At 48.5% G+C, this 12,807-nt stretch overlaps 1 protein-coding gene across 1 annotated transcript; it reads left to right on the top strand.

Annotated features, from left to right (window-relative positions):
* Nucleotides 1-10,878: 10,878 nt before the first annotated feature.
* LOC123074290 (GDSL esterase/lipase At1g28600) lies at nucleotides 10,879-12,336 on the top strand. Its single transcript, XM_044497174.1, has 3 exons — nucleotides 10,879-11,206; nucleotides 11,306-11,582; nucleotides 11,898-12,336. The coding sequence occupies exons 1-3, from the start codon at nucleotides 11,159-11,161 to the stop codon at nucleotides 12,125-12,127; spliced, it is 555 nt and encodes a 184-aa protein (XP_044353109.1). The 5' UTR covers nucleotides 10,879-11,158; the 3' UTR covers nucleotides 12,128-12,336.
* Nucleotides 12,337-12,807: the final 471 nt, after the last annotated feature.

Genomic DNA, 12,807 nt, shown 5'->3' with positions numbered 1-12,807 from the left:
TTATAGTTCATCACGAAGCTCTTGTAGCTTGGTGGCAGTGATTGAAGAATTCTGTCAATGACGCAATCATCCGGAAGTTGAACTCCCAGTTGAATCAAGTGATTATTATACCCAGACATTCTGAGTATATGCTCACTGACAGAACTATTCTCTTCCATCTTGCAGCTATAGAACTTATTGGAGACTTCATATCTCTCAATCCGGGCATTTGCTTGAAATATTAACTTCAACTCCTGGAACATCTCATATGCTCCATGACGTTCAAAACGTCGTTGAAGTCCCGGTTCTAAGCCGTAAAGCATGGCACATTGAACTATTGAGTAGTCATCAGCTTTGCTTTGCCAGACGTTCATAACTTCTGGTGTAGCTCTTGCAGGAGGCCTGGCACCTAGCGGTGCTTCCAGGACGTAATTCTTCTATGCAGCAATGAGGATAATCCTCAAGTTACGGACCCAGTCCGTGTAATTGCTACCATCATCTTTCAACTTAGCTTTCTCAAGGAACGCATTAAAATTCAACGGAACAACAGCACGGGCCATATATCTACAATTAACATAGACAAGCAAGATACTATCAGGTACTAAGTTCATGATAAATTTAAGTTCAATTAATCATATTACTTAAGAACTCCCACTTAGATAGACATCTCTCTAATCATCTAAGTGATTACGTGATCCAAAGCAACTAAACCATGACCGATTAACACGTGAGATGGAGTAGTTTCAATGGTGAACATCACTATGTTGATCATATCTACTATATGATTCACGCTCGACCTTTCGGTCTCTGTGTTCCGAGGCCATATCTGTACATATGCTAGGCTCGTCAAGTTTAACCTGAGTACTCCGCGTGTGCAACTGTTTTGCACCCGTTGTATTTGAACGTAGAGCCTATCACACCCGATTAACACGTGGTGTCTCAGCACGAAGAACTTTTGCAACGGTGCATACTCAGGGAGAACACTTTTATCTTGATATTTTAGTGAGAGATCATCTTATAATGCTACCGTCAAACAAAGCAAGATAAGATGCATAAAGGATTAACATCACATGCAATCAATATGAGTGATATGATATGGTCATCATCATCTTGTGCTTGTGATCTCCATCTCCGAAGCACCGTGCTTGTGATCTCCATCTCCGAAGCACCGTCATGGTCACCATCGTCACCGGCGCGACACCTTGATCTCCATCGTAGCATCGTTGTCGTCTCGCCAACTTATTGCTTTTACGACTATCGCTACCGCTTAGTGATAAAGTAAAACTATTACATGGCGATTGCATCTCATACAATAAAGCGACAACCATATGGCTCCTGTCAGTTGCCGATAACTCGGTTACAAAACATGATCATCTCATACAACACATTATATCACATCATGTCTTGACCATATCACATCACAGCATGCCCTGCAAAAACAAGTTAGACGTCCTCTACTTTGTTGTTGCAAGTTTTACGTGGCGGCTGCTATGGGCTTAGCAAGAACCGTTCTTACCTACGCATCAAAACCACAACGATAGTTTGTCAAGTTGGTGCTGTTTTAACCTTCGCAAGGACCGGGCGTAGCCACACTCGGTTCAACTAAAGTGAGAGAGACAGACACCCGCCAGTCACCTTTAAGCAACGAGTGCTCCGAACGGTGAAACCAGTCTCGCGTAAGCATACGCGTAATGTCGGTCCGGGCCGCTTCATCTCACAATACCGCTGAACCAAAGTATGACATGCTGGTAAGCAGTATGACTTATATCGCCCACAACTCACTTGTGTTCTACTCGTGCATAGCATCAACGCATAAAACCTGGCTCGGATGCTACTGTTGGGTAACGTAGTAATTTCAAAAAAATTCCTACGCACACGCAAGATCATGGTGATGCATAGCAACGAGAGGGGAGAGTGTTGTCCACGTACCCTCGTAGACCGACAGCGGAAGCGTTATCACAACGCGGTTGATGTAGTCGAACGTCTTCACGATCCGACCGATCAAGTACCGAACGCACGGCACCTCCGAAGTTCTACACACGTTCAGCTCGATGACGTCCCTCGAACTCCGATCCAGCCGAGTGTTGAGGGAGAGTTTCGTCAGCACGACGGCGTGGTGACGATGATGATGTTCCACCGACGCAGGGCTTCGCCTAAGCTTCGCGACGGTATTATCGAGGTGTAATCTGGTGGAGGGGGGCACCGCACACGGCTAAAATATCGTATATCAAGTGTGTTCTTAGGTGCCCCCCTGCCCCCGTATATAAAGGAGCAAGGGGAAGGCCGGCTGCCTATGGGGCGCGCCAAGGAGAGGGGGGGAGTCCTCCTCCTAGTAGGAGTAGGACTCCCCTTTCCTAGTCCTACTAGGAAAAGAAGGGGGGAAGGAAAGAGAGGGAGAGGGAGAGGGAAAGGGGGCTGCGCCCCCCTCTCCTAGTCCAACTAGGACTCCTCTGGGAGGGGGCGCACCTACTCCTGGCTGCTGCCCTCTCTCTCCCCTCAAGGCCCACTAAGGCCCAATACTTCCCCGGGGGGTTCCGGTAACCCTCCGGCACTCCGGTTTAATCCGAAACTTCTCCGGAACACTTCCGGTGTCCGAATATAGTCGTCCAATATATCAATCTTTATGTCTCGACCATTTCGAGACTCCTCGTCATGTCCGTGATCACATCCGGGACTCCGAACAACTTTCGGTACATCAAATCATATAAACTCATAATAAAACTGTCATCGTAACTTTAAGCGTGCGGACCCTTTGGGTTCGAGAACTATGTAGACATGACCGAGACACCTCTCCGGTCAATAACCAATAGCGGGACCTGGATGCCCATATTGGCTCCTACATATTCTACGAAGATCTTTATCGGTCAGACCGCATAACAACATACGTTGTTCCCTTTGTCATCGGTATGTTACTTGCCCGAGATTCGATCGTCGGTATCTCGATACCTAGTTCAATCTCGTTACCGGCAAGTCTCTTTACTCGTTCCGTAATACATCATCCCGCAACTAACTCATTAGTCACAATGCTTGCAAGGCTTATAGTGATGTGCATTACCGAGTGGGCCCTGAGATACCTCTCCGACAATCAGAGTGACAAATCCTAATCTCGAAATACGCCAACCCAACAAGTACCTTTGGAGACACCTGTAGAGCACCTTTATAATCACCCAGTTACGTTGTGACGTTTGGTAGCACACAAAGTGTTCCTCCGGTAAACGGGAGTTGCATAATCTCATAGTCATAGGAACATGTATAAGTCATGAAGAAAGCAATAGCAACATACTAAACGATCGGGTGCTAAGCTAATGTAATGGGTCATGTCAATCACGTCATTCTCCTAATGAGGTGATCCCGTTAATCAAATGACAACTCAAGTCTATGGCTAGGAAACATAACCATCTTTGATTAACGAACTAGTCAAGTAGAGGCATACTAGTGACACTTTGTTTGTCTATGTATTCACACATGTATTATGTTTCCGGTTAATACAATTCTAGCATGAATAATAAACATTTATCATGATATAAGGAAATATATAATACTTTATTATTGCCTCTAGGGCATATTTCCTTCACCATTGTGGTGAAGCTTCGTGGTATCATTGGGAGCCTTTAAATCAAGTTGTGGAGATAGCCCCAACCTTGTTTGTAAAGGTTCGGTCGCCGCCTTCAAGGGCACCACTAGTGGAATCACGTCATCTCGCATTGTGTGTGGGCGTGAGGAGAATACGGTGGCCCTAGTGGCTTCTTGTGGAGCATTGTGCCTCCACACCGCTCCAACGGAGACATACTTCCCCCAAAGGAAAGGAACTTCGGTAACACATCCTCGTCTCCACTGACTCCACTTGTGGTTATCTCTTCCCTTTACTTTGTGCAAGCTTTTATTGTGTTGTATCTCTTGCTTGCACTTGTTGTTGTTAATGTTAGCATCATATAGGTTGCTCACCTAGTTGCACATCTAGACAACCTTTTTGTTGCTAAACCTAATTTGTTAAGAAAAGCTAAAAATTGTTAGTTTCCTATTCACTACCCCCCCTCTAGTCAACCATATCGATCCTTTCACTTGGGATGTGCGATTCCGTGGAAAACTCGTATGCGCGTGTGGAATGATAAATGGTAAAATAAAAGGTTCCTAGTCTTGCCTCTAGGACTAGCTCAAGTGTTGTTGGTAATCATATTTTCCGGATATTAGGATATCGTTAAGTGTATCGATGGTCCTAAAACAACATTGTGATTATGACGTTGGAAGAACGATCATATTGAATCGACCCAAACTTATCTGTTATGAATTGAGTTTATATCGTCTGTAATCAATTGTAATAACACGGAGTGTTAATGTGTGATTTTGCTCCTGAGACCATGATAGTATCATAGTCAGTTCTTACCGTACGGTGCACTTTGGGGTTGCTCAAAAATCACTTGTAACACGGCGATCATAAGAGCATCTCCAGCCGCGCCCCCAACAGGCCCCCCAGGCCACTTTTTCGGCGCCGACGCCGAAAAAACGCCCCAGTCGCGCCCCCAGGACACCGAAATCCGCCGGTGCGGCCCCTTTTTGGGCCCGGCGATTGCAGGACGAACCTGGCGCATTGGGGGGCGCTCGGGGGCTCCGGCGCAGGGCAAAAGCGTGGCTGGCCCACACCGTCAAGCGAAAAGTCAAGTTTTTCTTCCCCGACTCGCCTCCCACCCCCCGCGCCCTCGACTGCCACTAGCTGTATCCCTGCGCCGCCCACCGCCCTTCACCGCTAGATAGCCAATCCCCGCCGGAAAAAGAGCATAGGTTCGCCGAGGCAGCCCCTCCACCAGCAGCTGGGCGTTTTTGCCGCCGTTTCCGGCCACGCAGGGGCATTTTAGCGGCGGGTACGCGCCCACCGGGCGCAAGGTGTTCGGCGATTTGCCTGCCTCGGCGATGGACTCGGACGACGAGGAAGCGCTCGTCGCGCTGGTGGAGGAGGAAGCCGAGGCCGACGTCCAGGAAGATGAGCATCTCATGGTGCTCACCGCCCTCGCCCAGCTGTTGGCGAGCAATGAAAAGCCGCGGTGAGGTGGCTCGGCGCCGGGGCGGATGAAAGCAAAGAACCGGCATCGTCTCGAAGGCTACTGCATGCTCTACTCCGACTACTTCGCCGATGCTCCACTTCACGGCGACAAAACATTTCGGCGCCGTTATCGGATGAGCCGAAAGCTCTTCCGCAGGATTGTGAATTCCATTCGGGAGTTCGACAACTACTTCAAGTGCAAGATGGTGATAAGCACATTTCATATACATAATTTTGGCATTGAATTATACCATTCGTTGAGTTATGCCCATCTATTCTTGCTAAGTTTAGTTGAATATTTGCATGAAAATCATATAATGAATCATTTACTAGTCATTGTGTTTCTTTTGCAGAAAAGTGCGCAAAGGCGCTATAAACTTCAAGATCCGGACTAGTGTCTAAGAGAACCAGTCAAGTGAAAAGAAAGAAGAAAGACGGAGGGACTTGTGTGTGAAGAAATGATGCTCCAGGGGACAAGTTAAAGAAGAAAGGGACCTTCTTGTGAAGAAACAAGAAAAGGAGAAGGGCCAAAATTGCAAAGTGGCAGATCAGAGGAGGGGTCAAAATCCCTAGCGGCAGCCGATCCCCGGCCTGGCAACACCTCTCCTTCCCCCATCTCCTTCTCCACCACCGGCCGCCGCCGCGGCCAGGCCGGCGTGGCGGTGCGCCTTCCAGCCATCCACCGCGCCCTCTCTACCAGCCGCCGCATCACCACCTCCAACACCACGGCGCCGCAGCCACAGCACCACCACATCCAGTGCCTCCCTCCAGCCCGCGCAACCCTGCCTCGCCCTGCTTCTTCTTCCCCTCGACCTCCTGCTGCTACTACTCCCTCTCTCCATCGCCTTGCTGCTGCCCTGAATCTCCCTCACCTGCTGCTGCGCCTTCTCTCTTCCTCCCCTACCGCTGCTGCTATCTCTCCGCTCCTCCTCCTAATCTTCTCTGAACCAGAAAACTGCTGCTGCTCTTCTCCAACTTGCTGCTTCTCTCTCTCTCTCTCTCTCTCTCTCTCTCTCTCTCTCTCTCTCTCTCCGATCTCAAATTTCTGTAATCTTGAGAAGTTTATTGTTCAGTACTTTGGAATATTCAGAATTGAGATGTTTAGTGCATGTAATATTCAGATTTGATAAGAGCTTGCAACCTGACAATTGTTCGGTTTCGTACTTGTGAAATATAGTGCATTTTATTATGCGCTCTGACTAGTTAATGTCTAGTTGTTTGGACAATATTTGGTATGTTTTGATTTGATCTGTGAATTACTGGTCTGCTAGCATATATGTGTGTTCACCTTGTGTACTAGTCCCCTGTACTAGTTAACTTCCAGTACTAGTTAACTTTGTGTGTGTTTTAATTTGCAGTCTCTGTGATAGCTTCGTCTCTGTGACAAATATGTTTGTAATGTGACCCATTTCCATTCTGCTATATGTGTCCATGTCCTGTTGTTCCCTTTGTGTTACTGTTTTAGTTTCTCATGCAAATAAGAAAATAATACCAAAAAGACAGAGAGTATAATCTGAATCTCCCTTTGCTTCTTTTCGTTTACTTTGTCGCCGATTTTCGGAAACAATCTTAGTTATTTTAGGTTTATATTTTCTTACGATCATCACCCTAATTATGTTATCTAGCTTTAGCCGAGCATAGTTGTCGTTGCCTAGTCCCTGAGGAGAACACGACACTCGCAGTTTGGGCGTAAAACCCCACTGTACTTTCATTCGATCAGTTGGATTGCACTGGCAAACTTGGATTCACCTTGATCCAGAAGTGCACGACAGCGATGAGGATGCTTGCATACAGAGCTCCCGGTGATTCACTCCACGACTATGGGCGCATGGCCGAGTCCACCACCATTGAGTGTTTCCACAAGTTCTGTCGAGCAGTGGTGGCAGTGTTTGGACCGCAATACTTGAGAACACCCAATGCAGAAGGCACTGCTCGGATCCTAGCACAGAATGTAGCAAGAGGATTTCCTGGGATGCTTGGAAGCATCGACTGCATGCATTGGAAATGGAAGGACTGCCCATTTGCTTGGCAGGGGATGTACAAAGGCGCCAAAGGCGGTTGCAGTGTGGTACTTGAGGCGGTGGCCACACAGGACCTCCGGATTTGGCACTCCTTTGGTATGCCAGGAACTCACAATGACATCAACGTGTTGCAGTGCTCCCCTGTCTTTGCCAAGCTTGTTGAAGGTCATTCTCCTCCGGTGAACTTCGAGGTCAATGGGCGGCACTACAACAAGGGGTACTACCTAGCTGATGGCATCTATCTGAGATGGTCTACATTTGTGAAGACTATTTCAAACGATGTGCCAGGAGGCAAGAAGTCCCACTTTGCCAAGGTGCAGGAGGCTTGCCGGAAGGATGTCGAGCGGGCATTTGGTGTGCTTCAATCTTGATTTGCTGTTGTCCGGTACCCTGCTCAGACCTGGTCGAAAGATCAAATGTGGGAGATCATGACTTGATGTGTCATCTTGCACAACATGATCATCGAGAGCGAGCAAGAAGAGCCAGCGTTTGACACTGAACCATACTATAGGCAGGGTCCTCTAGCCGAAGTTGATCACCAGCTACCGGCAACCTGGACTGCCTACCTCAGTATGTGTCAGGAGATCCGAGACCCACAGGTGCATCATCAACTGCAGCAGGATCTGGTGGAGCACCTATGGAGGCTCAAGGGCGACGCCGGGCGCGACGTGTGATGAAATATGAGTTTTTATTTGTTGAACTATATAATTTATATTGAACTATTTGTTGTTGCACTATTTTGTTGAACTATTTGATTTTCTCTGATGAACTATGTGATAAAAATATATTTATGTTGATAGTTGAACGCCGAGCCACGACGAACCACGCCAAATATGGGCCTATTCTCGCTCATATGGGCCCTTTATTCGCCGAAAGTGGGCCAAAAATTGGGCCAATATCGGCGTCTGGGGGCGACGGCTGGATGCCCAACCGCCCCCAGCGCCGATTGTATCGCCGGCTCGCCCCAGAGGGCGATTTTTATGCCTCCTGTGGGGGCCAACGGCTGGAGATGCTCTAACGACAACTTAAAGGCTCATCAGAAAGTTTGACAAGGGACTAGATAGCTTGAGAGTGGGATTTGCTCCTCCGACGATGGAGAGATATTCATAGGGCCCTCTCGGTGTGATGGCATCCATCATTCTTTGGCCAACCACAGGTGACTACATCACGGGGATGCTGGAACACGACAATGAGAAAGAAGAACAAAACCGGTAACGAGGGTAACAGTATAGTGAGCATGTGATGACTCAGGGGGATACGGATGCATCCCCGGTTTTGTGAAGTATCGCAAAGCAAAGGTAACATCACATGATAACCAAAGGCTCAGTCGAATATCATTCATGTGCTCATAGAGATCGATATGGACGTCCACGGTTCCGCTATCGGTCATTGAACGAAGGGGTTTCTTTCATGTCTATGAGTTACCAAACCTACGGGGTAACAAGCTTAAGGAAATCACAATCTGCTGAGTGTTATTAGGATGGGGGTGATGAGAATATAATTGTGGAATTGTTTCATAAATATTCAAAATAGTTTCGAGCGGATCCGAAAGCATTTGGGGGTCACCGGAAGGGTTTCAGAAAATATCAAGTAATGTCGGGTATCACCGAAAAATAATATATAGGTGGAAAATATTTCCAGAACGGTTAAATTATATATAAAAGGGTCTAATATTTATTAGAAGGCTTTTATATTTAATTTAATTTCAACGGGTCTTAAAAGGCCAAACCGGAGAAGGCAACTTGGGCCACAAGGGCCCAAGTGGAGGTGGCGCCCCCCTATCCTTGTGTGTGTGTGTGTGTGGTGTGGGGGGGGGGGGTGAATCCTACTATGGGAGGAGTTGAGGAGTCCAACTCCTCCCTAGGCCGGCGCACAAAGGAGGGGCGTTCCCTCCTTGGTGGCTGCCCTCTCCCTTCCCTCCAACCTATATATACGGGTTTTTGCTCTATTGAGATACACAAGTTTTCGGAGCCTCCTTCCTCTAGTTCTAGTTCTAATTGATCATAGTTGATCTAATTAGCGCTAGACCTAAATCTTCGAATCCTCATAATTAGAAGCCCAGTGTGGTTTAATCTCCTCCCTCTAATTCTTCGGTGATGATTAGCTCTGGACGGCGAAGCACTGCCGGGTCGTGAAGGTTGCACGCTTGCAACCAAGTAGAGAGGATGTGCTTTCGGTCTTCTGTTCGAGGGACTGTTCGTGGGCGGTTCGCGAGATCGTTCATCAATGGTTCGAGGGGCTTCAAGTACGATCTACACCGACACGTTCTTCTTCTATTGCAACTCGGTGACGGTAGGATCATGATCCCAACCCGTAATGCATCTTCATATTGATCATGGGTGTGCGTAGGTGCGATGTTTTTGATTTCTACTATGTTTCCCAACACATGGTAAGGCGTGCGCTAAATTGAAGGGATCACCGGGGAAGTAGGCGCCTCCAGGAGCACAGCGGGATAGCCATGGTACATCCATCCTGCCTTAGGGAATCACATAGCAGGTTTTGCCATAGCCCTGCAAAATAGATAAAAAAATTGCTACTTGTACTCACCTTGTCACATGTATACAGCTAACAAACGTTGCACATCACTAAATATCAAAGAATCAAACACAACATTTTTAACAATCCGATGCTCATTCATCTCTCTCTGTTTTTGCGAGGATCATTCCTCTCTCTTTAACGAGGCTAAAACATCATAATAAGAATTAACATTAATCCTCAAATGGTGGATATCCCTTTTGAATCTAACTTTTTTATAAACCACATGCCCAAGTCTGTTGACCCCAGTCCAATTATTGCACATGAAGAAGCGAGCATCATAAATATTGAGCAACATAACCTATGAATCGTCTATAGGACACTCCAAAATTAATAGATTATCTCTCCCTAAATCCAAGGCCCCATCTACCAGCAAAATTGAAAGAATAAAGCTTGAATTAGTTCTATAATTGTAGATATGCAACAACCGAACATATGTAGATCTGACTGTGATGTGGATGAGGTCGCACGAATGGGGCTCGCCGTCGAGGCCTGTCGGCTTCATCTAGTCATGCGGTACACCGCCAGCAGTGAGAACATGGTCCATCTAGATGCCCACCCACCTTGCCTTCAGAGGAGATGCATGGCCAGAGCAAGTTGCGGTCATGGCGGAGAGGCGAGCTAGAGGACATAAACAACAATGGGGGAGGGAAAAGAGGTATCGACTCACCTCGTGGCTATAGACACACACACACACACGCATAGAGGACTGGGAGGCGGGATCGCGCCGAATCTTCGTTGACGGCCGTCGCGGTGAGGGCAGACAACCTCTTGTTCTTCGGTGAATAGGTGTGAGAGTGTGAGGGGATTGGGGTGGAGCGAGGGAGGGGCGCGACGCGCGGCTCCATCTTGCCGGCGAGGGATGAAACCCTACCGCCGGCGAGGAGTCAAACCCTAGCGACGAGGGACTTGCAGTAACGGGGATGAACTATATAAAAATCGTACCAAAAATACCCCTAAAATTTGTACCGAGAATACATTTGAAAATTTTGAGAGGAAACACCTGGTCTGTTTGAAATTTTTTTCTTTTCAAAAATGCCCCTCGGATGTTCGTATAATACACATGACGCCAGTATATTGCATTGGATCTGGACGGTCCATTTCGACCGGATGCACCGTAAAAGACTCAAAAACAAGGGCAAGAGCTTGGTACACCATTGGGACAAGGCGGAAAGGCTTGCCTTGTTCAAGAAATCCAAGTAAACCTGTCCACTCTCGAGTCTCGACAGCCGCGGTGAATGAGAATCGACGATACAAGCAAAGGGCGCTATATATGTACTTGGGCATTTCCGCCACATAGCAATAGCATAGCTTGCCGACTAGTGTACACACTGCGCCAAAACTATGGAGCGGCACTCAGCGTCAAAGTGCGTAGCCTTCTTCCTCCTTCCTCTCCTCGCCTGCGTGCATTACGCTCAGGCACACCCTGGTCGTCCCTCGATCCACTCCATCTTCAGCTTCGGCAACTCGTACGCCGACACCGGCAACTTTGTCAAGCTCGCCGCGCCGGTGTTCCAGGTCATCCCCTTCAACAACCTCCCCTACGGCGAGACCTTCTTTGGCCGCCCCACCGGCCGAGCCTCCAATGGCCGCATCACCATGGATTTCATCGGTATCGTCCTTTGGCGCCGAGGTACACTACCGTAGCAGCACATGACAAATAGAATTACGTACATACCAAATGAACTCGCTGCAGCTTGATCTTTCGATCGGCGTTGCTTTGCACTTGCAGGCGGTGCTCAAGGAGGGAGCGAGGTACGTGGTGGTGCCGGGGCAGCTGCCGACGGGGTGCATTCCCATCGTCCTGACGCTGTACGCGAGCCCCAACAAGCGGCACTACGACCGCCGGACCGGGTGCCTCAGAAAATACAACGCGCTCGCGCGCTACCACAACGGAGTGCTGTTCGAGGCCCTGTATCGGCTCCGGATCAAGTACCCCGCGGCGAAGATCGTCTACGCCGACTACTACGCGCCGCTCATCGACTTCCTCAAGAAACCAAAGAAGTTCGGTAAGCGTTACGGCGCCCTAGGTTAGAGTGCATCAGTTCCATGACCACGACGAGAAGTCAAGAATTGCTTGCTCGGATCTAACTGCACGTAAGCAGCCAGTAGAATGTAGCTGTCGTGAAAGTAAACGCCTCCTATACCAGATGCAGATCCCAAAAATTTGAGTCGAGGACCGAGCCGGTCGATCGATCCGCCCATTCTTAAACAAATCGTGCCAGCCGAGTAGTTGTATACTTTTTTAACTTAGAATTGTCAACTTCGTTTTTCCATTTTTAATTTATGGCAGTTGCTAATGCCGGGCGGCACTGACGTTGCAGGGTTCAGTGCTTCGTCGAAGCTCCGGGTTTGCTGTGGCGCCGGCGGGCCGTACAACTACAACATGACGGCGGCGTGCGGGTTTCCCGGCGCGACCGCGTGCGCTAACCCCGCCGCGCACGTCAACTGGGACGGCATCCACCTGACGGAGCCGGCGTACGAGCGCATCGCCGCCGGTTGGCTCTGGGGCCCGTACGGGCACCCGCCTATTCTCAAGGCCATGCGTCAGTAAGCAAACGTGTCGTGTATCGGTGTATGGGAATATCGACGCCTGCATGGTTCAGTTCTGTTTTTTTAACCCACTGTTCAGCTCTCTTCATCGTTTTGTGATGAACAATCTTCTTTCTTTCCTTTTTTGTTTGAGCGAATATGAACAATCTTGTCATGAAGCAGTTTATGCTAAACTGCTTGTATAAATAAAGACGGCCCACATGAAGCACAGTTAACCTTCTTCACTGGAACCCCGCAAAAAAAAACCTTCTTCACTGGAGAAACTGGCGATGGCAATTTCGTTTTAGAGAGCAACTAATTAAGAGGTACCCCTTGCGGGGGCTCCCGCAAGGGTCGTGTCGTGTTGTTATGATCCCTGTCAGCGGGCCACAAGAGGAGGGGACACAAAGCCCAATGAAACGCAACCGAAGGCACAACAACCGCTATCCAGCCCACCAGTACACCACCTAGCTGATACTTAAGCAGGTGTGGAGAGGAGTGAAGGCAAGCAGAGACGAGACGAACCTGGCGGCGGCGGCTATCCTTATCCCCAATTTCCCTTTCTTTGGTTTAGAACCCTACTACCTACCAGCAAATTCTTGTAATCGGATCTCGTGGATTTAGATCGAACCCCGGTCGTAACATTTGGTAATCAGAGCCTTTTACCCACCACCTTCCTTTCGATCAGCACAAGCTGGCCGG

Source organism: Triticum aestivum, chromosome 3D, assembly GCF_018294505.1.
Source record: "Triticum aestivum cultivar Chinese Spring chromosome 3D, IWGSC CS RefSeq v2.1, whole genome shotgun sequence".
Lineage (NCBI taxonomy): Eukaryota > Viridiplantae > Streptophyta > Magnoliopsida > Poales > Poaceae > Triticum > Triticum aestivum.
The sequence above is the reverse complement of the archived record's forward strand: the minus strand, read 5'-3'. Positions and strand labels throughout refer to the sequence as shown.